Source organism: Dioscorea cayenensis, chromosome 3 (genome assembly GCF_009730915.1).
Source record: "Dioscorea cayenensis subsp. rotundata cultivar TDr96_F1 chromosome 3, TDr96_F1_v2_PseudoChromosome.rev07_lg8_w22 25.fasta, whole genome shotgun sequence".
NCBI lineage: Eukaryota > Viridiplantae > Streptophyta > Magnoliopsida > Dioscoreales > Dioscoreaceae > Dioscorea > Dioscorea cayenensis.
Genome location: NC_052473.1, coordinates 2562146 through 2587632, shown reverse-complemented (window position 1 = coordinate 2587632; position 25487 = coordinate 2562146). Strand labels below are relative to the sequence as shown.

At 33.6% G+C, this 25487-nt stretch overlaps 2 protein-coding genes and 1 long non-coding RNA gene across 5 annotated transcripts; 2 read left to right on the top strand and 1 right to left on the bottom strand.

Annotated features, from left to right (window-relative positions):
- Nucleotides 1-4615: 4615 nt before the first annotated feature.
- Nucleotides 4616-7035, bottom strand: LOC120256912. Its single transcript, XR_005535459.1, has 3 exons — nucleotides 6932-7035; nucleotides 5075-5159; nucleotides 4616-4839 (listed from the first exon to the last, which is right to left on the bottom strand). It is a non-coding gene; the product is annotated as an uncharacterized LOC120256912 (long non-coding RNA).
- Nucleotides 7036-14509: 7474 nt separating this feature from the next.
- LOC120283709 (heterogeneous nuclear ribonucleoprotein 1-like) lies at nucleotides 14510-18667 on the top strand. The gene is made up of 6 exons (XM_039290431.1): nucleotides 14510-14652; nucleotides 14755-14795; nucleotides 16411-16571; nucleotides 17387-17486; nucleotides 17584-17753; nucleotides 17864-18667. The coding sequence occupies exons 1-6, from the start codon at nucleotides 14606-14608 to the stop codon at nucleotides 18383-18385; spliced, it is 1041 nt and encodes a 346-aa protein (XP_039146365.1). The 5' UTR covers nucleotides 14510-14605; the 3' UTR covers nucleotides 18386-18667.
- Nucleotides 18668-20564: 1897 nt separating this feature from the next.
- Nucleotides 20565-25261, top strand: LOC120283689. 3 transcript variants are annotated; one of them, XM_039290415.1, is made up of 11 exons: nucleotides 20565-20668; nucleotides 21238-21584; nucleotides 21831-21989; nucleotides 22413-22496; nucleotides 23199-23294; nucleotides 23789-23881; nucleotides 23985-24128; nucleotides 24217-24324; nucleotides 24729-24780; nucleotides 24861-24929; nucleotides 25052-25261. In XM_039290415.1, the coding sequence occupies exons 2-10, from the start codon at nucleotides 21252-21254 to the stop codon at nucleotides 24887-24889; spliced, it is 1098 nt and encodes a 365-aa protein (XP_039146349.1). In that variant the 5' UTR covers nucleotides 20565-20668; nucleotides 21238-21251; the 3' UTR covers nucleotides 24890-24929; nucleotides 25052-25261. The 3 variants fall into 3 exon arrangements, with proteins under 3 accessions (XP_039146349.1, XP_039146341.1, XP_039146356.1); XM_039290407.1 differs by lacking the exon at nucleotides 25052-25261 and having other exon boundaries at nucleotides 24861-25050; XM_039290422.1 differs by lacking the exon at nucleotides 25052-25261 and having other exon boundaries at nucleotides 20595-20668; nucleotides 21292-21584; nucleotides 24861-25050.
- The last annotated feature ends 226 nt before the right edge of the window (nucleotides 25262-25487 follow it).

Sequence of the window (25487 nt, the reverse complement as noted above, 5' to 3'; positions counted from 1 at the left end):
TATCGCCTTTGTAGTTTTGTTACCTTTTTTGTTATCAGTTATATGTTTTCGCTAATCTATTATGGTTTATCAAAGTTCAAGAAATGCAAAAGAAAAGAAAAAAATGACAATAAGCAGAGGTGGGCACGGCTGTTCGGAAACCCGGTCTGGCCCATAATCGGCCTGGAATTGGCTCGCCGGTTCAATGAACCGTAACCGGCCCATCATGTAGATAGGCTGATTACGGGTTAGGGAAATCCCAACCAGTGACCCGGCGGGTTGGCTCGCTTGGTCAGGCCCGGTTTGGAACTGGGTCAACCCGTAGGGTTAACTCCGGTTTGGTATTTTTTTTTTTTGAATTTTTTTGACTTTTTTTTTTTTAATTTTTTTAATGGGTGGGCAAACCGGCGTAGTGGGTTGGCCCGACCCGCCGTGTTAATAGGGAGTCGGGCTGGTTCCGGGTCCAACTCCCTGTGATCTGGACCAGCTGTGTCAGACGGGTCCGGAGGGTTCTACACCTTTGTCGGGCCGGGTCTGGGTCAGGGTCGAAAGGCCGGTGAACCACAACCGGGCGGATCAGGCCCGCCAGGCCGGTTAACCGTCCCTTGCCCACCACTAAACAAGCATATGGAATCATTTTGATATTGAAAGGATTGTCACAAAAAAATTATTTATAATAAAAAGTTACCCCAAGTTCCCAATTAGAAATTAAAATAAAAATGAAAACAAAAACCGAACAAGGAAAAAAAAGACGTAGGGTAAATAAATAAATAAGTGATTATAAATTTCTTTTAATTGGAAAATTAGAAGAAATCAATCAAAACAAAATGGGGATATAGAGAATATATATATATATATATATATATATATATATATATATATATATATATATATATATATAGAGGACCAATCCTCTATGGACGTCCATAGATAAGAAATCTATGGATGTCCATTATCAGCCGTTGAATTTCGATCCAACGGCTAACATTGATGAACGATGAGATACTACGATATATGAGCGATGTGATTACTCGTTTAGAACGATGATAATTAACGGTGATCATCGTTCATCATTGTCGTACCGTTGGATCATGATCCAGCGGTACGATAATCGGGACGATCCATAGATGAATCATTTTGATATTGAAAGGATTGTCACAAAAAAATTATTTATAATAAAAGTTAAAAAAAAAAAACCAGGTTCCCAATTAGAAATTAAAATAAAAATGAAAACAAAAACCGAACAAGGAAAAAAAAGACGTAGGGTAAATAAATAAATAAGTGATTATAAATTTCTTTTAATTGGAAAATTAGAAGAAATCAATCAAAACAAAATGGGGATATAGAGAATATATATATATATATATATATAGAGGACTCAATCCTCTATGGGACGTCCCATAGATAAGAAATCTATGGATGTCCGATTATCGACCGTTAATTTCGATCCAACGGCTAACATCGATGAAACGATGAGATACTACGATGAATATGAATAGTGATTACTTGTTTAGAAACGATATAATTAACGTGATCATCGTTTCATCATTGTCGTACCGTTGGATCATGATCCAACGGTCGATAATCGGACGTCCATAGATTTTTTTATCTATGGGACGTCCCATGAGGATGAATTCATATATATATATATATATATATATATATATATATATATATATATATATATATATATAAGCTAATCATCAAACAAGATGAGTATTAAATATGATGGCCAAGGAAGGACCACACATAGTCTACATTTCATAACCAAAAAGAAAGAAGAAGAAAAAGAAAATAAAGTTAAAACCAGAGGAAAAGCAATACATGTCAAAGTGAGTATAGTCGGTCATATGATAATGTAGAGCATTATGTTAAACTAAGGCTGTTGTTTTATTAAAGTGCACATATGCTATAGTTTCAGTTTCTCTATATATGTGAAAGTTTCAGCAGTCAAGTCAAGTGAAGAAGTTGAATTGTGGTTTGGCTCAACCATTTTACATTACACAAGCTCTCATTACATTGTAGATAAATATAAGTCATGTGAAGAGTATCTTGAATGAATGAGAAAGCTTTCAGTGTGCTCTTCTTCTTCATTATACTGGTTCTTTGCTTCAATGCTGCAAGAATGAAGATCAACACATTACTAAGTTCTTATTTTCAGCCTCAATGTATGGATTTGATTCATTATTTTTTCATGCAGTTGAAAAAAAAAAAGAAAAAGAAAAAGAAAAGTCCTGTCAAATGTTTTTTATGAACCACCTTCGCATTGGAATTAAGCATGGTAACTCTTTCACTCACCAAATGAAGGGCAGAGGGATTAACTTGCTCTCACAAAATTAGTTGAGGTAAGTGGCTAGTCTATTTTATAAAAATCTTATTGATCATCGCAAGTATAATAATAATTATGGATATCACAGAATGAACAAGAAAAAAATCAGCTTGCAATTGCCACCTTGATAAAGAATCAATATCAACTGAGCATATCTTAATTTCCTGATTGAAAAAAACAAAAATTACTTGAGAACAACTGTAATTTTATTACAACAAAAGATTTATGCAACAAAAAATAGTCATCACACAAGAAATAGAGTTTAGGAATATTATCACAAAAATAAACATAGTTTTAATAGCAAATGTGAAAGCTCCACAACAATTAAAAAAACAGAGAGGTATTCTAGTGTTTGAATACACACAGAGGCAAGCAAACAGATCACAGACATGCGCAAATGATGGAGTAATTAGGAGGATCAAAAGAGAAGTGGGGAGAATTGAAAAACAAAGAAGAGGACAGAAGAAAAGAGATGTGGAGATGAGGAAATTGTTAGAAAAATGCAAGGTTGGTGTTCTAACAAATCGCACAAAGTTTATAAATTGAATAAGTAAAATCAATTTAGAGGCACGTTTCCATTATCCTTAAAAGAGATTTACATCCCCGATCACAAAGATTTTTTTTTTTTAAAGTTTTGTACAGTTTCTCTCAACATATAACCAAAGATAATGATTTAAGAAAAAAAAATGTTGTTTTCCAAAATCACACTATTTATGGAAGAAAAAGTTGAAAACAGAGTTGTTTGAATGCAAAAAATTTATAGCCTCCAAAAGACGCATTCGAAGAGTTACAACTTTTTATCTTTAATAAAACCATCAACAAAAGCTTTTTGAGTGCCACATCTTTTTAGCCTGATAGGATCATTAAAAGGTCATAGTATTCTTTTAAAATATATCAATTAAATTAATTAATCACACTCAAAAGTTTGCCTTTGAAAAATTTCATCTTTTGGCCACTTAATACCAGTAGTTTATATTAAAAAAAAAATGATTCTCCATCGGTATAATACTCGAATCAATCCCTCTACTTTTCTCACTCTGCCTTTTTAGTCCCTTTACTTGAATTTGATATTTTTAGTCCCTCTACTTTATTTTTTTGGGCAAATCAAGTCCAACCTTTGAACGGTGTTAGATTAGAGATTCACTGTTAAGTTTTTCTGACATGGCATTTTAATGGATAAAATATAATTAAAAAAATTATTTATTACTATTATTTTGTAGAATTATTTCCTTCAGTCTATTTGTCGGGCTGCCAAAACCCTAGCTTTGGGTGCCACTCACCGGTGGCCATGGATGACCCCCATACCTTGGCCCTCCTCAGCGAGCTCGTCTTCCGCTTTCTGCCCACAAGATTTTCCATCTCCACCGATGCCGCTCTTCACTACGCTCGACGCCTCCTCTCCCTTAATTTTCTCTCCCCCTTCTCCATCCTCGTTGACGAGACATCCCTCTCTGACTTCATTAAGTACCAGATCACGCTCTCTGGCAGCACTTCCGCTGCCCTTGTCTTCTCCGACCTACTTCACAAGCTCTTGATGCTTTTTCGGCAAGTCTCTCTCTGATCATCCTTCTTCATCTATCCTTCCCTCACTTCTTTTCCCTGCCTCCAAGAAGATTGCAGTTCAATCTATCACGGGGAGCAAGTAAGCACATATAAGCAAGTGTATAAGCAATTCTTTAGTGGCCGCAGGCAGGCCCCTCAGAGTAAATGACAGTGGAGGTTAATTGAAGGAGATGACGTTACACGGCGTTCAAAACCAGTCGTCAAAGTGAATGAATTCAAAAGAACGAAGAAGTAAGGAAATGATACGACTCTTTCTTGAACTATTTCATAAGCAGATCTTTCCCTCCACACTAATCATGTTCTCTTGCAACAAGAGTAGGGTTCCAAGGTGGTAAGCCGACGATAGCCAAGGTGGCTCCATACGGGCACTGGGTCTAGCTGTGGGAAAAAAGACAAATTTTGGTAATTTTTTTTCAGAGCGTCGACAACAGTGGTGGGGTGCTCGTGCTCTTGAAGGATCCACATTTTTAATTTTTTTAATAATATTTTATTTATCAAAATACCACGTTAGCAAACCTAACATCAAACTAACATTGTTCGAAGGTTGGACTTGATTTGCCCAAAAAATAGAGTAGAAGGACTAAAAAGGTCAAATTCAAATAAAGGGACTAAAATGGTAGAGTGAGAAATGTAGAGGGACTGATTCAGGTATTATACCTTCTCTGTCTCATTCCATTTCCTTTAGTGAAATATATAATAGCTTTTTTGTAACAAACTTTAGCAAGAAAGGTATTCTTGATCATGTTAAAGAATATACAACTTTGGCAGCAAATTGGATGAGGAAATTTTAAATAACTTAAGTTTTACACCCTCCAACTGAATTTTTTTTACTGATGCATCATGGATTCTTGACTCTGAGTGTCACACCCCGCCCCGCTGGCCCACGGAACGTGACAACCGCCGTGACGATCTCGAGGAGGGACACTTCGCCACTCAACCATCGGAGTGCAGCAAGGCTAACTAACAACCTAGAAAACAACAACATTAACACTAATACATATCGGAAGTAGCAACAACAGCAACCACAATAATAAACAGAATTAGAGGAGGGTCCACAAATACACAGGGAAACAACAACAATAACAGCACACAGCTGATAGACCAAGGGTTTAAGAGTTGTATACTACTAGTCAACAACAAGGTTTTCTACATACTAGTGGATCCCAAGTCTCAACAACATATGCATGAACAAAATGAACATACATGAACTGAAAGGAAATGCAATAGAGAGAACAGTAGTAAATGCTCAGCACACTGCCACACCGCCGCACCTACTACCTGCAACAGCCTAAGAGGAAGAAAAAGGGGTGAGTAATGAACGTTACTCAGTGAGGGGCAGTTAGCACAACTCTAATAGAAATATACCACAATAATGGCATAAATCTCCAAATATGATACTTTACAAATAAAATAACTAGTTTGGCGCATGAGTACATATAATAGTAAACTTTAATACAATATAACAAAAAGATAGAGTAAGAGGGTAATTTACCTCAACTAGAATTTTACAACTTCAAAACCACAAAATACTGAAAATAAGGTTCCAAACAAGCTAATCACGAAGCAAATCTCCACAATAAACATGTAAATCAAAATAGTTCCCTTTATAAGTATAATAAAGTAAATGAATTTCACAATAAGTAAACATAATACTAGTGCCAAGTCGAATTTATAAGAGACTGCCCTCCTAAAAGTGACAGCTGGGCTTCACTCGCTCACCACCAATTCAAGATGACACTACAAATAAAATCAATGGAAATAAATCTCAAACCCAGTATTAAACAACACCCAACACTCACCCAGCATAAAGCAACACCCAACACCCAACACTCACCCAGCATAAAGTGGTGTAGGAACCTCCTCAACCTTAATAGTGGCCATGGCTAGATCTAGAACCGTCAAAGTACTCATACCCTTGACGATGACCCATCGGTTCACCGCCTGGTGACAACGGCTACCCGATGAATATCCAGTCAAGACTCTACACTCCCACCTAAACTGGTCCTTATAGTAATCAGCCAATCTACCATGCCACCTCAAAAGGCTGGCCGTGGAAGTCCACCTACTGCAGCAGGGAATCACCATATAAACTCAACAATAAGCACAACTCCACACGGAGTACAATAACCAACAATAATAACAACAACATTACCTTAGCCATTTCTATAAGGAAATGATAAAAACACAAACAAAACTCAAGCTTTTAACACAAATCATTTTTCAAAATCCAACACAAGAAACAACGCGGAAATTCTTTCCTTTCGACAACCTAAAAGGAGTTCAAGCTTAGATTATGCAAAATCAAAGAATTCCACGACAAATCCCAAGTTTCACAAAACAAAGATTTCACAAACTCTTTGAAGAATTTAACTCACAAGTCAAAGATGAACATTCAAACACCGAAATAATACCTACAAGATCTTTAACAATAATAACCATTATTAAACAAGATATAAAACAAGTATAAACAAATAAAGCTTTACTTAAGCCACAATATATATAGCTATTAGTATTTTTCTAATAAAATTATACTAATTAGTCCCACTCGATCACAAACTTAGGCGAGTATAGCATGCGAGAGTGTTACTCCTCTACTGGCTCCCTACCTCAAGCCAATCCCTCAACACCTAACCAACCATGACCGCACACACGCACACACACAAGCAAGATAAGAGTAAGCCAAAGAAACACTAAGGAAAACCATAAGATCAAACACACAAAACAACTCTCAACAAGGGCAAGGGTTAGCTCAAAACTAAGATTGGGGGTTTCCAAAGAATTCCAAAGGTTCCAGGCTTCCCTCTAAGCCAAAGAAACCAAGAAAACAAGGAGAACTCACTGGTGCTACAATAACCCCAAAATTGCAAGCATAAGATTCACTAAATATTCCAACAATTATTGGAAAACAGACAAGGGAATCATACTCCAATAACCTTCTACACTCTAACAAGAAGATAATGCAAGAATCAAGGCTCAAATATGCTCATTTATCACAAGCGCTAAGGTCACCTAGCAAGGATGAAGAAACAAGGAGAAAACAAGAAAGAATATGGTGTTTACCTAGCTAGCTTCAAAAAAGAAAGAGTAAGGAAAGATGGAGCTTCAAGCCATCAAGAGAAGGATTTTTTATTCAAGGTCTCCTTTTTCTCCAAGAGAAAAGTAAAGAGATAATGAAAGGAAAAACATGGTTTTAAAAGACGAGGCATGGCTTTAAATGATAAGGCATGGCCTTGAAATGACAAGGAATGGCTTTGAAATGACAAGGTATGGTTGGGGGTATAGCCAAAAGAAGGGATATGGAAAAAGACCAAATTGCTCTTCTAACTCCCAAGTATGCAAAAATATAATAAAAAAAATTAGGATTAAGAAAATAGGGCAGGGTACAACACTGAGCTTGGAGGAATAGGCATCTACATTTTAGATACCAATTTCCATATTCTGGTTGCAGGTTATTGTTGTTTTAAAGCATAGTGTTGCTTGGATGCTGAGTTGCAGGAGTTAGAATTAGGACTTTTGTATGCTTTGAAGAGACATATACAGTTAGCCTACGCCTTTACAGATTGTGTGAAAATCTATCAACTCTTCCATCATGGTAGAAGTGAAATTTTTCTGGAGAATTGGTCAAAGATGGCTACATATCTTCCATCTCAAGTCCATAATGCATAGTATAATCATTGAAGCAATTCTTAGAGACTGGAAACAATTTAATGATGGTCTAGCATTGCATGGAAGAAGTATGAAGACACTTCCTCTATTCCATAGGGGATGGAACTCCCAAAGTGGTTAATGGACTAAGCCAGAAAAAATGGTTTATTCTTCTAGTTGTTGTTATGAAATTTGTTTGTTTATCTTGTAATGTTGGACCTTTTAATGTTATTGTTCCCTCCTTTGTATTTGATCCTTTCTTTTAGCAACAAAATTGCTACCTTGTAGTTCCTTTCTTTAAATTAAAAAAAGGGGCTAATAAGATGTAATAGGGTATGAATAATGGCTTGTCCACGTTGTTGAGAAAAGGAAAAAAGGCTCTTCAATACTACCACCACATACAACAACAATAATTTGTTCATTAGAAAATGTAATAATGGATGCATAATCAATAAAGAGAGAATTATACAAGTGAATCACAAAGAAAAGGAGTATTATCAAAAGAAAGAAACATAATAATAATAATAATAATAATAATAATAATAATAATAATAAATTGTTAAATAAAAAAATAAAATATTTTAAAAAAAAAGAACGTGGGTTTCTCTAACAATTACAAGAATTTGATCAAAGAGCATGAGCATGCGATCCTTGAGAATATGCATTGCTCGTCAGGGTTCTCTAAAATTAACAAAAATAACATTGCTACAATATTTATGTAGTATTCTATAATGTATGGACAATACTGTTGATCCAATAATTCGATCCTGAGGCTGCTCATTCACTATTCTCATAATATTCCACTACACCAAGTAGTGGTTATTAATTAGTTAGGTATTAATCCCTCTTCATTTTCTATAACTACTTGATAAGAAATACTTTTTGGTGGAATCTAATGCACGTGTGTGTATATAAATGGTAAAATACCCTAAATGGTCATTCTACTTAGGTCACTCTGTCCTTTTAGTCACTCTACTCAGAAATGCTCTCAACTAGTCCCTCTACTCTTGAAAAAAAGCCCACTTAGTCTTTTTACGCTTGAAAATGACCCAATTAGACTAAGTCAAGTATTATACCTATATAAACCTATATTATAGCATGCAATTAACTTAGATTTAAACAGTAAATATGCTCTACAACTCCCATGAATGGACTTAAGTGTGTTAAACACTTTCACAAGATTAATTTCATATCTTTTGTGCAAAAAATTTTGGGTATTTACTTGTCATTAAAATATGCCTAATCTCTAATCTAAATATGGATTCTCCTTGACTAACATGTCTTATCATGGAGCTTCCATAATTGTTGACTCAAATGATAAGAAGAACATAAATGAGTAGTGGAGATAATATCGGTTGCCATAGTTTTTTATAGAAGGTAAACAAAAAAGAAATCTAAAAAATTGATTTTTTTAAGCTTTAATTTGGGGGAAAAAAGAAATACTTACTTTAGATGTGGCTTATAGATGTGGATAGAACCATTGATATGTCCTCGGTTTTCCTGGTATAAGTTATATGAGAATTTGTGATTCACAGCATGGTGCAATTTTTAGTGTCTGGTGTATATTATTATTTTTTTACCCTTAAAACCATACATTCTGCTCTTCAAAGCTTGGAATTTTAAAGCAAGCATGTTAATAGTTAGTACGGTGCAAGGCATTCACAACATTATGACATGGATTGGTGATGTTTATAGAAAAAATAAAAAATTAAATATATTTTTAAACTTTTTGGACTTTTCATGCAAAAATGACCAAAAGTATGGTGACCTTGTAGGAACCCACTAATGTAAATTTAATTAAATATAAGCTTTTCAGCAAAATTGCCATATTTGTAACATTTTGTAACTCCTAAAATAAAATTAAAAAAATATATATTAAAGCTTTTTATTTTTTTCTTCAAAAACTGATAATGTTATAAATATGGTTTATTTAATTTTTTTTTAAAAAAACTGATATTAAGCTTGGTCATTTTTGCAGAAAATGCCTGATTTAAATTAAATCAACTATATATATATGCTTTAACAATATATATGAGAAACATACTATGCCATCAATAGAATAAAAAAACTATATATATCTATATTATTTATTAATATATTTAATTAATTGCTCCTTAGCTTTTGCGATGCACACAATGAACAAGAACCAGTGTTTTCTGTTTTCATTAGTCACCATCATATAGTTGTAGAAACAAAACGATAATATTTTAATATCACTGTGAACAATTTTCCTTTTACTTTTTTTTACAAATTTACTAAAAATGAATAGAGACAATGAGCTTACACTATGTCACACAAAATGTAAATTCACTCACATGCACCAAGTGTGACATTTTCCTTTCAAGTGTGACACACCTAACTACAACTTATATCTAAAATTTCTATATAGACAAGCACCACTGCATTGGCAATCAATTCAAATATAACACTTGCATTTTCTTGATAGATCCTAATTTTTTTAAGTAGAATACCCTATTTAGTCCCTCTAACATAGTTAGTCTGTTTTTTTGGTTTCTGTAATATAATTTGTATCTAGGAGATCCATGTATTTTAATTTTTGAGAAATATAAGTCCTCATAAGGACCTCCTAGGAGCAAATTATATTAGAGAGAGGGATTTATATTTCTCAAAAATTAAAATACAGGGACCTCCTACGGACAAATCATATTAGAGGGACTAAAGAGACAGATTGACTATATTATATCTGGTATCACTTTAACATCTTTGTATTTTGCATCTGTAGTTTGGAGATTAAAGAGATGTCTCTTCATAAAAGAATCAAAGATTTATGTTTTCTCTTGGAAGCTCAGAATTAGAAGACATTCTCTAGAAACCCACATGATGAGCAAAAACTGAGTATTTTATTTCCATTTTCATTAATTACCAAAACTGAAATTTTCACTGATAACATGTAGTTGCAGTGACAAAGTAATAACACTGTATGCTGCAGCATGTCTAATTAACTATGCATGGCTTATGTTTCATCAATAACCTAACATTTACCATTTTACTTTATACAGATACATACAAAATGAACATCAGGTGTTAAATCCCCTCCTATACATCAAGTGTGATGCACTCACATTTCAAGTGTGAATGTGTGACACAAACATAGCTACAGACTCATACTTGGGATCTATATAAAGATATAGACACAAGCATGCATTCTGCAACATCAACATTAATCCAAATACAATTTCCTGATGGATACCAAACTTCTTTGGTTTTCCATGCTGATCATCCTCATGTTTTTCAAAGCAATTTCAGCTACAAGGATTCCAGATTGTTTTCATTTGAATCCAGTTTGCTGCCACGACGAAATGATCCACCTCCCACCGGCACCTCCACCATATGACTGAACAATTCGTTATTGTTTCGAATAAAATGTGTGTGTATGAGTGTCTCATAATATACTAGAAATTGGATATGTTTATCTATCTATGTGTGTATGTTACCATGTCTGTGCCACACTAGTTAAGTATAAGTAGAAGTGTCCGTTGAACATGTTACATAAGGACCCAAAACCTTAACTTCTCCATAACTCGAGTTACAGGGAAGGTTTGGTGAGAGTATATGAAGCTAGAGAAAATTGGTCTCATAGCCAATGTGGGACTATGGACCTAAGCCACTACGTCCCAATACCCTCTTTGGGCCTACAGCGGATGTGGGACCCAAGATTCTAACTCATCCAAAGCACAACATGCATCGACATGGAACACAGCTTTGATACTATATTACATAGGGATCCACTACTCTAACTTCTCCATAACTCGAGTTACAGGGAAGGTTTAGTGAGAGTATATGAAGTTAGACAGAATTGGTCTCACAGGCGATGTGGGACTATGAACCTGAGTCATTACGTCCCAACGAAAACAAACTAGTACTGTTGCAAACATATATGTTATTGATTTAATATATATGAAAGAAATATATTTATACAAGTGCTTGTTCAAGAGGGTTATGAGGAGCTAAGTAATTATGATAATTAATTTATAATACCTTCTTTTGCCCAAACACCTTGTCTTCCAATGCAGATACTTAGATTTGTAGCTTGTATGAAAATCATATTGGCTTATGATTGGATGGGAAACTAAAGTTTGTCACAAAAGCGAGATTTTTATTTATTTTTTGGTTATATATATATATATTTATTGTAAACAGGACTCAAAAACACATATTACTCTCTTAGCAAGATAAAAGCATTATAGGAGTGGAAATTTTGAGAGGAGGATAGTTCTTACGTACATGTCTTTTTTTTCTTTGGTTTTTTTAAATAAAAATTCTGACTTTTTAATTTATTTTCTCTGACAAAGCTCTTTAATCTATGTGCTTCTATGATGTATTGTCCTTTTTATTTATTTATTTATTTTAATTATTGATCGTGGATCTGAAATATAAGAGGTAATTAGAATACTTGTATGCTAGAAATGTACTTCCATGACAATATGTATGAAAGTTTTGGGTTAAAATATGTTTCCTTATTTGGTAATTAATAAAGAAAATAAGATTTAATACTTATTTTATAATTTTTTTTAATTAAATTGGCTATTTTTTACATATCAAGCTGCAAGACTACAAAATCTGAAGGGCTGATAGCCTGATAATATGAATAAATGGGCAAAAAAACTAACAAAGTTCTTTTCTAATATTTATAATTAGGGGGTGTTTGGTTTGAAGGAAAGGAATGAGAATCATTGCTTACATTAAGAAAGCCTTTGTTTGGATATGGAGTAATGTGAGTGAGAGAGGCATGGACAAAAAGTGGGAGAGCCATGGGGGGTGGGAATTCCTATGCCTCTCATTTTTGAGGGGAGTGGGAGAGGAGAGAAGAGATATGATGGGTAAATTACCCATTTACCATTTTATTTTTTTATAATTATAAATCTATTAATCTAAATAAGTTATCATAATAATTAGTTCAAAAATACTTAAATACAATATTAATTATAATAAATAAAATGAATACTATTAAAGTGAACTATTTTAATTTTAATACTTAATAATTGTAATTAAAGTGAATAATAATTGATATGAATGGTTATTATGATTTAATTTTCTTAATTAAAGTTAAATAATTATTTATTATATTTAATTAATTGTTAATTAATGATATTAACAAAGATTTGGATATTAATAAATAGTGTCACATGTGAGCTATTAAAATTAAATATCTATTTATAATAATGAATTTATTTTAATACTTAAATAATTTAAAAAATAAATTTTACAACCCATTACTATATTTATAACAATGATATTCAATTGCATAAAGGGCATAACAGTCATTTTATTATATCTTTCTTTTTCACTTTTTTCCATTCCCAATAAACTAATTTTCCAATCCTTCCAACCAAACATAGTTTTAATTCCCATGCCTTTTTCAATCCCCTCACTTTCATTACTCCTCCACTCTTTTTCCATTGCGTTCCTTGCAACCAAATGACCCCTTAGTTGGTCCTCTAATGAAGTGTTTTCCAATGGTTTAAACTTTGAAGCTCAAAATATTTAATTTTATAATATTTATATAATTATAAATTGCAATTGCCTGCTACCATATAATTTATATGAGAAGTAGTGAAATTAAATTTTTTTTTTGCAATTTAAAATTTACAATTTCAATGTTCCTTGTGAACTAACCTTAAACACAGGACTAATGAAAAAAAATTTCCTCCAAATAAAATAATTTTTTAGTCACTAACGGCCTTTGGGTCAATTAGTACTGGTTCTTTTGCATAGGTAGGGCGTTCATTTTGGGGGGGACCTGAGATCAAATTTCATGTCCGCGCAAGGTGAGGCACGTGAGTCACGTTGAGCTCTACTCCCCACATGTGTACGTCCCTGACTTACCCTTAAATGGGGGCGCTTGTCGTCTATTTGTCAAAAAAAAAATTTTTTTTTAGTCTTTTCTTTTTTAGAAAATTTGATCATGTATTGGCAATAATGCATTTATTAATTAAAAAAATATCAACCTATGGAAATTTATATTTTGGGCCTAAAACACACAAATTATAATATGAATTCACCATCTGATAATTATTTATTTATTTATTTATTTTACAAAATGTAAACAAGCCACGCGTTAGGGGCTCGTCCATGAACTGGAAGACTGATCATCCATCCTGGATAGAATTAAATACTGTTAGACTATGAGTTTTTAGTAATTAATACTCTTTCATGTCCTTTTTAGTTTATACTCATTTCATTATAGAAGTTTTTTTTTACTTGTTCATTTAAACATTTATGAAGCATTAAATATTATTTTTTTTTCAAATTTATCATTTATATTTAATATAATTTTATAATTTTCAATAAATTATATTCAACTATATATTTTTAAAGCACATTTTAAATAAAAATAATTTTAGAAAGTTAATATAATTTTTATAAATTTTAGATTACCAACTAATTTCAACTAACTTTTTTAATCCATGTGATTTAGTTAAAATGGACAAATAAAAAAAACCACAAGTATAACTTTTCACCGAAAATAGATAATCTATATATTTAAGAAAATAAAAAATAAAAATAATAATAAAAAAAATTTAAGGGTAGTGTTATGGTTTTAGAGAAATGATCCCACGTAACCGGTTTCGTGATAGTTACTATAGAACCAAGATGTGGCTCAACAACATTGTTGGATTGCCACGATTTAATAATTTTTAAAGTAAAATGTATAGATCTTTTAAGATAATTACCAATATATCCCTAAATTATATTATAAAAATATAAAATTTACATGGCTAAGAATATACCACATCTTGGTTCCGTGGTAGTTACCACGGAACTGAGTCTACCGGATAAAAATTCATAGTTTTAAGGGAACTATTTTTCTCCAACTTAGTTGACAGCCGTTCAAGTGCCTTGAGATAAGACCAATGGTCACGATTAGCCGGTCTGGTTCAAATTTGAACCGATGATACGAACCGGAAGGGTCCGGTTCGGCCCGGTTTGGACAAATTAAAAACACTCTTGCTCGATGACCTCGTGGCCCTAAAATCATCGAAACCACAGCCCCTCTTCTCATCTGCTCCTCATTTGGAAACCCTAACCCTAACCCTTGGCCGTTGCGAACGCTTGGAGATCATCGCCATGGCCTCCAAGGCAAGGATCAAGGAGCGTGACGGAGCAAGCCCCGGGTGAGCTTTCTAGATTTCGGTGTTTATTGTGGTGGTGTTGTAGTATTTGCTGAGTTTTTCCCCCCTTTTTTGATGGATTTCATTTATTGGAAAATTTTTCAGGAAGATCTTTGTTGGAGGACTCCATAGAGACACTACCGATGGTAACCCTTTTCCTTCTTGGAATTAATTTGTTGGGTTTCGTCGTTCTTTTTTGGTTATTTAGGTGTTTGCTGGTTTTGTTTCTGCACGAAATCTCTGATTTCAAGGGAATTTTTGTTATGAGGGATGATTGCCAGTGGATTTGGTCTTTGAAATAGAAAAAAACTGGATTTTGGATTGATGTTAGGGTTTGATCAATTCGCCCAGTTATTTTTTTATACTGTAGGTGATGTGTAGTGATTGTAGGAGGTGATAGCATGGTTAAGTAACATGGAGTTTGCTGGTTGGTGGATGAAATTTAGATTCGTGATTAAATGCGAGGAATTACTGTCTCCTCAATGAAGTCCTTGTAGATTTCTTTGTATGAACATAGTGTTTATATAGGTAATAAAATTAAACTAGATGCAGGGACTCTTCCAACGATCTCTGCCAGACTGAAGGAAGTAGTGGAAACTTAACAGCATAATTTTTTCCTCAAAGCGATTGTAAAAACTTTATCCATTCAGGTTGATCAAATTTTCTTGAATTTTTTTATATTGTTTTTTCCCTTTACTAAGCTAGTGACCAGTGATGGAATCAGGAAAACAATGTCGGCGGTTATGAATTACACCATGGTGTATCTATTTAGATTCTGAGTTTTGATTAGTTTCCAGAGACAATATATATGTATCCAGATAAAACTGTGTCTGCCTGCCTGGAATCAGAAAGGACATGTCTCTATCTGTTCCAAACAATAAAATTTTTTACAAAAAAAAAAAATGGTGACTAATTCAAGGGGATTAAATTTTTTCCGGAATTTTTTTGATAGTTTTCGTTGTTTGCTTGTTTGTGATTATTGATTGATTCATGAAAACAATGTTTTCATTTATCAAGTGCACCATTGCTTCACTATTTAGATTTTGTTTTCTGTTAATTTTATGTAGGTCAGTTCTATATATATTTGCACATCTGCATATGAAAGCTGTGGAACATGTGTTTGTATTTGTTTTGTAATCAAGGTGATACATGCTTGATTAGTTATGTCCAGTCAGATCCAAATAGATCATATATTCTTTTCTGTTTAGCTCTGCTGGCAAAATAATCTGAAAGTTCTTATGAAAGAATAGATGTTTCAAGTCTACACTTAAAGGTAAACCATCAATAAGAAAGGACACCAAAAAATTGTCACTTTCATGACTGCAGGAGGCTATTGATAGTTATGTACGTTAAACAGTGCATTTTTTTTCTTGAATTAGGCCCATGTTAGCTCTGTGGTAACTCAATACAAAATATCTATCGTGCATTTTCTAGGAATTGTTCTGTGAAACCTTTCTTGTCTGTTGGTGTAAATGATGGTATATATTCATTATCACTTAAGGATACTGACTTATTGGAAATAGACAACATGCTTATAATGTTATGAGTGGTTTCTCTAGTAATGCTATTTACTTTTGACCTGTATGCGAGTCTATTTATTTGCATGTTCATACATAGCCTGTAAATATGAGATAGTTCATGCTGTTTATTTAAACCTAAGTACCGGTATTGGTTGTTAATCTGATTTTTATTATATTCTTGCTACTTATTTATGTTCTCATTCTCTTTTTCTTTGTTGTCATTTTTTTTATGAACTATCAGACATCTTCAAGAAGCATTTTTCAAAGTATGGAGCTATAGATGATATTGTGATAATGAAGGACCAAAGGAAGCAGCCAAGGGGTTTTGGGTTTGTTACTTACGTTGACCCATCTGTTGTTGATAAGGTTATTGAAGATACACATGTCATTTGTGGTAAACAAGTAAGTGCAAATGTGATAATTGAATGGTTTATTGATTCCTAGAGCTTGTGTCATGCTCTCCCTCCCTTGTGTCATTTTTTGATGCTTACTTTTTCAGTATATCAAAATTATGGATTTCTATCAAATTTGAGAAGTTGCCACTTCATCAATTTTTCTCATATCTATTCTTTCATCTTTACAAGATCACTTTCTGACTTTCTTATGAAATGACAAAAATTTGTCTTATGAGTTACATTCTTCAATTTCTTTTCTGATGATCAAATGTATTTATTATGCATGTTTCTTGTTATTAAATCTCTTTGTTTGTTAAACTCCTTTTGAAAATCATTGTCTTTTGAGTCTGATGCAACTTCTACCAAGCATCTCAGGTTTTCTTAAGTCGGGTTCAATTGTCTTGGATGTGACATTATACCCAAATGTCAGTGCCAGTATGTGCAAATCTCTGTTCAAACACCTCTAAATTGCTTTTTGATCTTTATGTTTGGATTTTAATATCAACTGAATTAGAATTGAACTTACAAATGGGTGTTGACTCCAGTCTTGCCCTAACATGATTAGTGCCCCACATATTCTCAGTCCTCATGATCTACAACATATGTGTATATAAATACTCATATCCGTTATCTGTGAACTAGTAGCACTGCTTATTTTTACTGTTCCACTCAACTACCTTTTTCCCATCCTATTCCTCTGCGTGGTTGTGTTTTGACTTGTAGTCTGACACGTTTTAGTATCCACTGAACATTCCAAATCGCAAGTCATGCAGCATTCAAGTTCCACTATTGCTTATATCTCTAGTTCTAATATATGTGCAGGTTGAGATCAAGAGAACCATTCCAAGAGGTTCACAGCAGTCCAAAGATTTTAAGACCAAGAAAATATTTGTTGGTGGGATTCCCACACAATTGACAGAGGGTTAGGGTTTTTTTAATAATCATCCATGTAATTTATACTTTTTTCTATTATCAACTTGTTTTTACAATGTTTCTGTGTCATTTCAAATCAATGTTAGATGAGTTCAAGGATTTCTTCTCCAAGTATGGAAAGGTAGCAGACCACCAAATCATGCGAGACCATGCTACTAAGCGATCTCGTGGCTTCGGGTTTATCATATTTGAGTCAGAACAAGTTGTTGATGATCTGTTATCTAAGGGTAATTATATTGATCTAGCTGGATCTAAGGTAAGTAGTTCACCATGTTAGATCAATGCTTACCCCCTGTATAGTGTAGTTTGATGTTAGGGCTATTTGTACAGCTCGACTAACATTAACATTCTTTATTTCTTTAATAGGTGGAGATCAAGAAGGCTGAGCCAAAGAAAGCCTCAAATCCACCACCTTCTGCATATGACAATGAACCCAGGCCTCGATCTTTCAATGATGGTTTTAGTGGATTTGGTGATGCTTATGGTGGTTATGGTGCTGATGGTTTTGGCCCCGCATCCTACAGGGCACCGGCAGGTCTTCCTCCACCCAGATTTGGTAATTACGGTGGTTATGGAGGTGGTACTAGTGAATTTGTCGATGGATATGGTGGTATTGGTGGTGGTATGGGAGGTGGCTTTGGTGGTTACCGAGGAGAGTCTTCACTTGGTTATTCCAGCCGCTTTGGATCATATGGTGGTGGGTTTGCTGGTGGATACGGCGGAGGTGCCTTAGGCGGTTATGGCCGAGGTGAAGAGGGGTTCGGGGGTTATGGCGGTGGGTATGACTCTGGCCCTATCGGTGGCTATGGTTCCGGTGGGATCTATGGAAGTAGGGGAGCAGGTTATGGTGGCGGTGCAGCCAGTCGGTACCATCCCTATGCAAGGTAGAAAACCAGAAAACAACCTATTCAGCTGATGAAGACAATATTCTAGACAAGTTGACCAATCTTTGAAATAGCATTTGGTGGATATTTCCTAGTTTATGATGTTGCAGTCTCTGTCTCTCTGTTGGTGATAACTCAGGCTTGATCTTGGCTGCATTATTGTTCCAAATTCCATGTAATGTGTATCAAGCTTGAGTTTATATCACTGCCCTCTATGTTTGTCTGTAGAACGCTGTGACAAACTGTTTTTTTACAAACTTGGTGCAAATATTTGTCTGTTCTTTCTGGTTGTTGAGTGGTGCTATTTTCGCTCTGGACATTTGTTTGCAGTTTATATTAATGGTTTTCAGGCCTAGTGAAAAACATATACACAACTAGGAAGGGTAATGTTATATATGTATAAAATTGTTAAAGTTAAATCTATTTTAGACCTATTTTTATTTTCTAATTAAATTTTTAAACCAGTTGTGTTCCAGACACACTGAGGCATTCAGTTTAGTACCTAAATTAGAATTTCTCAAGTAATTGTTTGTTTTCACAAGAAAATTTGTTAAAGGTTTTGAGTTTTAAGTAAATATAAAAATTAAAAAATTAAGCAGTTAAATTGAAATGACATGCTTAAAGAATTTCAAATAATAAGACGTTCACTAGCTGGTAGAGCCACACTGGTAGGTCTCTAAACAGTATCATGAATAGTGTTAAAATCATATACTTGCGTGGTAGACGAGTAGTTGTGGTGTTTTGGTTTTTATAATTTTTGCCCGGGGGATTAGTCGAAATCAGTTTGAATGACTGAGATTTTTCAAGTCATTGTTATGATCATCATCCAACACTTCAGATAAAAAATAGGTGTATAAAAATCAGTTATATCCCACTTTATATTAAGCATAGCACTTGTTTTTCTCTCCCACGGTTGAAGCACACTCTACATATTCACTATTGCAGATATTGTTGAAGTGTACTGTATATGTTTATTATTATATATACTATTTAAAAAAATAGATGATTTACAGCCACTGGATTTCAATCCAACAGTTGCAAAAAAAAAAAAGGTCCCCAATCTGTCAAAAGAAAAGAAAAATCTGCTAGGCGGATTTCAATCCAACAGTTGCAAGATGGATTTTTGCTAGGGGTGAGCAAAAAAATCCGGATCCGATGATCCGATCCGATATCCGGTTTTTTTACCCGAATTTTTTTGGGATCCCGATCCGAAGAAGAGGGTCTTGTACCCGATCCCGAATTTTTAAAGGTGAAAACCGGATCGGATACTGGGTCGGGAGAAATTAAAAAGCCGGGTATCCGAATCCGATCCGGTTTTTTTAATATATTCATTTATATATATATATATATAATTAGATATAGATATATAATTAGATATAATAAATTTAAATTTTTATATGGTTTAAAAAGTACTTTTTACTTTTTTTAGACCATATAAAATTAAAATTTATTATATATATATATATTAATAAATTTAAAATTTTACAAGGACGTAAGTAGAAAAAAAAAATAAAATCCCTTGTTTAAATACTTAAAGAGTTACTTATATAGTTACATTATTAATTTATTATATATATACATATTAATAAATTTAAACTCTTATAGGGTTAAAAAGTAAAAAGGAAAAAAATTTCAAATCTTTATGTCTAAGATCGGTGAAACTCTTTTATTATTTTTTTGAATTTTTTTGTGGGGAGAATAATGTAAGGTTTTAATCCTCTTTATAAGTTCTGAGTTTCTCGTATTTGTTTTTTTATGAATGTTGATGTTGTTATATAAAAAAATCTATGGAGTAGATGAAAGCTTAATTTGGATCCCGGATATCCGATGATCCGATCCGGGTTTTAAACCCAGTGCCGATTTTTTTATAGTATCCGGTTTAAGCCAGGGTCGGGATCTGGGTCAATCTTTTGCCAATCCGCAAAACCGGGTACCAGATCCGGTTTTAAAAACCGCGTCGGGTACCCGGTTTTGCTCACCCCTAATTTTTGCTGAAGGAGCAGTCTCAATATATATATATATATATATATATTAGTTCTAAATTTAGAGCATATATTACTTATAAATAAATAAAAAAATGAACTCATTTTTGCCTTGGGATTAGAAACAAAAAGCATTTCTATTCAATATGTACGGTGGATCTTGAATCAAGAGAAGTGGCCAAGGGCTGTAACGTTGCGGCAATTTTATTATAACTACAAACTATAAACCCTCGAGTTCATCCCCAAAATGAGAAACCTCCGACATCCATCACGCTGAGACGCGACAATTTGCCTTCAAATTGCAGGTATATCTCAATGATTTGTATTTTTTCTGTTTTGTTTTTGCCCTAATTTGTTCTCACATCGATCACACCAGTAAAAATTGTTTTTTTTTTTCGTTTGCATGGTGGAATGCTGTGATTTTTGTTTGTTAGAACACAGCAATAAAAGGGGAAAATATCAATTTTTTAGTAATTTGTGGAGAGCTCAATCCATAGGAGGTATTGGAATGCATATTCTGTTAGTCATTCATGCCGTTCCTGAGATCTGCTGCACTATTTCCTGATATTTGGCTGGAATTGGGAACTTTGTCAACGTTTTTGTGAAGAATTTTTGTTCAATTTTACTTTCAAATTTGGTCTTTTTTTGTGGTTGGATTAATGTTTCCATTATGTTCGCCATTTGTGTGTTGAAAATATATAATCTAAGGGATATCATATCATTTGCATTGTCAATGTTGTTTGCCTTTGTACTGTTTTGGATGTTATCAGGTGTAGAGATTTCTAAATGCTTCATTTGAATCAGGTGCTTTTTATTTATTTATTTGTTTTTTATCTGCTCCTAATTTCAAACTTCCACCGCCTTCGAATTGTAGCATATGGCAACTCTATGATGAGCTGCATTTCATATATATCATCTGCAACTGTAGTTTCACGGAGTAGTCATGTCGTCATGAGGAGTTCTTTGTATGGGTTTTCTAGCAATTCATGGAAACGAGGTATATGTCATGCTGGCTTGAGAACGATTAAATTAGATTTCCTCTTCTCAAGATATCGTGTTCGGTGCTACTCTGCTCGTCGTGCACGTGGCTCACAACCACCAAAAGTTAACCCTGAAACATCAATGGAGGAAGAAAATAAGGCATTCTATGTTGTCCGTAAAGGGGATGTTATCGGCATTTACCAAAATCTAAGCGATTGTCAAGCTCAAGTCAGCTCTTCAGTGAGTTATTATGTGCTTTGCTAGTAATTATGCTTACATGACTTGGAAACTATGAAATTAATTGCTTGTCTTATGCACTCATTTTAGTAACCCAAACTATATGAATACTTTTAAAACCTCGTCCAATTCATTATTTTGTGAATTAACTTGATATTTCATTCCCATGGTAAGTTCAAATTTATATAATGTTTTAATAAAGTATGTTGAAAATGTCTCTTATGTGTTCATGTCATGGGTTTCATATAGGTATGCGATCCTCCTGTTAGTGTTTACAAAGGTTACTCTTTGCATAAAGAAACAGAGCAATTTCTTGGTTCCCGTGGCCTTACAAATGCTTTATATACCATTCATGCTTCACATGTCAAAGAGGATCTTTTTGGAACCCTTGTTCCTTGTCCTTTCAATGTAAGTTTTTCAAAACCACTTATTGCCATCCATCTTATTTAATGCTTGTTTTGATAAAATATTGTGCTTGTGTAATTGTTTATTTCGTGCATGCTTAAACCACATCAAATTCCCTGATTTGTCATTTTGTTTAATCTGGTCTAAATGAAACAATGGTTCCGGCTATGGTCAAAGAAAATAGTCAATGTCAAGAAAGGTTCACAATAACTGGATATTAGAGATTGACAACTGTTTGCTTATACATATGCTTCTGCCTAGTTGGAGATGATTTTGTATCAATCTAATGTGATTGGTTTTGCATTCATCCAAGTTGTAGTTTTTAGAAATAGGATGTTTATGTCCTTTGGTCTAAATATATGTTGTTTGTTCTTGTGATGGATAGTCAAAACAACTGACAGATGCCTTATTTCATTATTTTCTCAGCAACCTGATGGACTTGCTTTTTTGATTGATAAATCCCATGATAAAGCTCATTCAAAAAGACCAGTGGAAGCAGCAAATACTGTGGTAATCTTGATTTGATGGCTTAATATTATAGATGATTAGTGTAGATGTCTTGTAATTCTTTTTGGTTATGATTTTTAGTGTTGATCATCAATGTTTCCTTTTAATGTGCTGCTGATTTTAGGGGCTCATTAAGATAGAATTCTATGTTCTGATTTTTTTTTTTTTTTAATGAATGGAAGACGCCCTTTTATTTTTAGTTTTTAACCATTTGCAGTTTAATTTGAGTGTGGTTTAACAGGATTATTTTGGTTTGTAGATGCCCTGGTTTAGGATAGGACCATGAAGCAAGACATGTTAAGAACTTTGTTATGTATGGAGAACTCATTGAGCTTAGACTAGTCTACTCAATTTATGTTTGAAATCAAGCAACCTGTCATCTTTGATGGATAACAGCATACCTTTGCAGTCTCTATCTATCATTGAGTGGTCATTATAGCTATTTCCTAATTGTCATAGGAATCTGGAACAAGCAGCTCAAAATTGATGTGTGATTGTGGGTACTTTTGGTAACCTGAATCAGTAAGCATTGGATACTTGCAGAATTTTCTTCAGATGGATTTTAAATAATTTCCTTTATATTGCAAGAATTTGATGCTACTTGTCCTTGTACATTGTTGCTTTAGCAACTGAAGCAGTCATCTTCCTTGTACACAGATCTTGCTTATTCTCATGTCATTGTTTTCTGCACTTTCTGCTCTGTAGGGTGTTATCGGATCTAGTTCTGTTTCGACAGAGGTTTTACAGAAACGTCCAAAATTAGGGCTGGCTATCGAGGCTCAACCTCTACGTAGTAAAAAAGTAAGTTGCTGCATCTTTTATGCTTACTTGTCAGACCTGTCTGAGTCCTTTTCAGTGTTGCGATTCCAGATTTTTCTGTGTGTTTCACTTGCTCTGGTGTGGGCTTATAATTGAGTTTAAACCATAATCTGATTTGGCTCAAGTTTGCTTTAAAATTCTTGTGAATCAACTCATACGAACATACATGAAGATTGGTGTTACACATTTAAGATCTAATGGATGGTATCAGAAGCCTAGTAGTATTGTGCTATCTTATGCTATTATTTTATACTGAATAAAGCTGGTCAGCTTTATGTTGAATTTACTGCAAATTGTGATCTTGACATTATGCAGAGTATCAGTTCAAATTAAAACCTTCAAATTAACTAACTGAAACCGAATATTTCAAATCAAGCTGGAACAGTCAGGAAAAGTTTGAACTTGTCTTGCAGTTCTGTCCTTGTATGAAGAACCCCAATTGTGTAATAAACTTTTTTTAAGTTTCATGTTATTAGATGTCCTGCACTGTTGAGTTTGATGGTGCCTCTAAAGGGAATCCCGGAAAAGCTGGTGCTGGAGCAATACTTCGAGCAGAAGATGGAAGCATAGTATGCGTTATCGACCTCTTTAATTAAATTCCCTATCAAATCATTAGCATCAAAGAAAAATTCACCTTGATATACTTATTCAACTCTTTCGATCTTTATCAAGGTTTCTCGACTCCGCCAAGGATTGGGCGTTGTTACCAATAACGTAGCAGAATATCGAGGCTTGATTTTGGGAATGCAATACGCTCATAAGAAAGGATTCAAGGAAATAAAAGTGCAAGGTGACTCTAAACTTGTTTGTATGCAGGTGTGTCGCTCTCGATCTATTTTCTATTTTAGTTCGTCTACCTGTTTCTCTGCTCATCAAATTGTTAACTCTTTCTTGTTTTAAACAGGTACAAGGTCTTTGGCAAACCAAGAACCAGAACATGGCTGATTTGTGCAAAGTAGTGAAAGAACTCAAGGATATGTTTGGATCAGTCCAAATCAACCATGTTAGGAGGGTAAGAAAATGGGGTTTTTTCCTTGCTGCCTCCTGAAAAATAGTGACATTGCTTTATCCCCATCTCTTTTAATTTTATTTACTTTCGCTAACTTGGGTTAAAATATATGTAAACGACCTTTTTACCAATTTTTTTTACATAAAATCTCTTTTATAATGAGTTATCATTCGACATTATATATAACATTTGAGAAACCCTGTTTTTTGATAAAAGAAAACATATGATTTCTTCAATCGAAACTAATTATATGTCTAATATCGAATGATATGCATTATAATGTAGATTTTTATATGACAAAAAGTGAGGGGTTGGTAAACAATTTCAATATTTTAGAAAAATTGTGTTCTTAGTGTATATCTGTTCATTTATGTCCTTCAATAACTTCGTCTGGCTAAAACTTGAAGGAGTTTAACTCGGATGCTGACGGAGAAGCAAACTTGGCCGTCGAACTTCCTAGTAAGAAATTAACATCCTGAATGCCTTTTCTTTTTTATGTCTTAGTACCGATTTACAAGAAACTCGGTAATCTAATGCAGATGGTGAAGTTTATGAGGAATGTGGATAGATTTAACTGATGCTTTTCAACATAACACACAAGGATCATGGTGAAGTTTTTCGCATCAATAGTTACTCACATGCCATTGAAAAGTATTGTAGAATTTCTCGTATTTATTTTGGTGAACAATTCTAGTGCTAATTGAAGAAAAACATGCTCTATTTTTGACAGAATGTTTGCTTAATTATGTCTTTGATTCAATTTCCACAAAAAAAAAAAAGAAGCCAAAGTGAAGACCCTCTTCATATTCATGTGAAGGTATGATATGAATTCATTTAGTTGTTGAGTAATTGTGTAACAAATTAACAGGATGTGGCTGTATTAATTTTTTTCCCCCAGTCAATTTGAGTTGTGTTTTTATTGGAAATTAGTCCCAAATATTTTGTCAAATTTCTAGATAAATTTTGAAGTGGTTACTTAGTATTTTTTTTTCTTTTTTAAATACATTATATATATATAATATTAATCTAATACCATTTGATTTTTTTGTGGTAATTTAATAGCTATTCATTGTATTACAGTGAATTTATTAAAAAAAAAATTAATAAAATTACTTATAGAACGCCTGCAGTGTACTCTTATAAATAAAATAATTTTAGGTGAAATA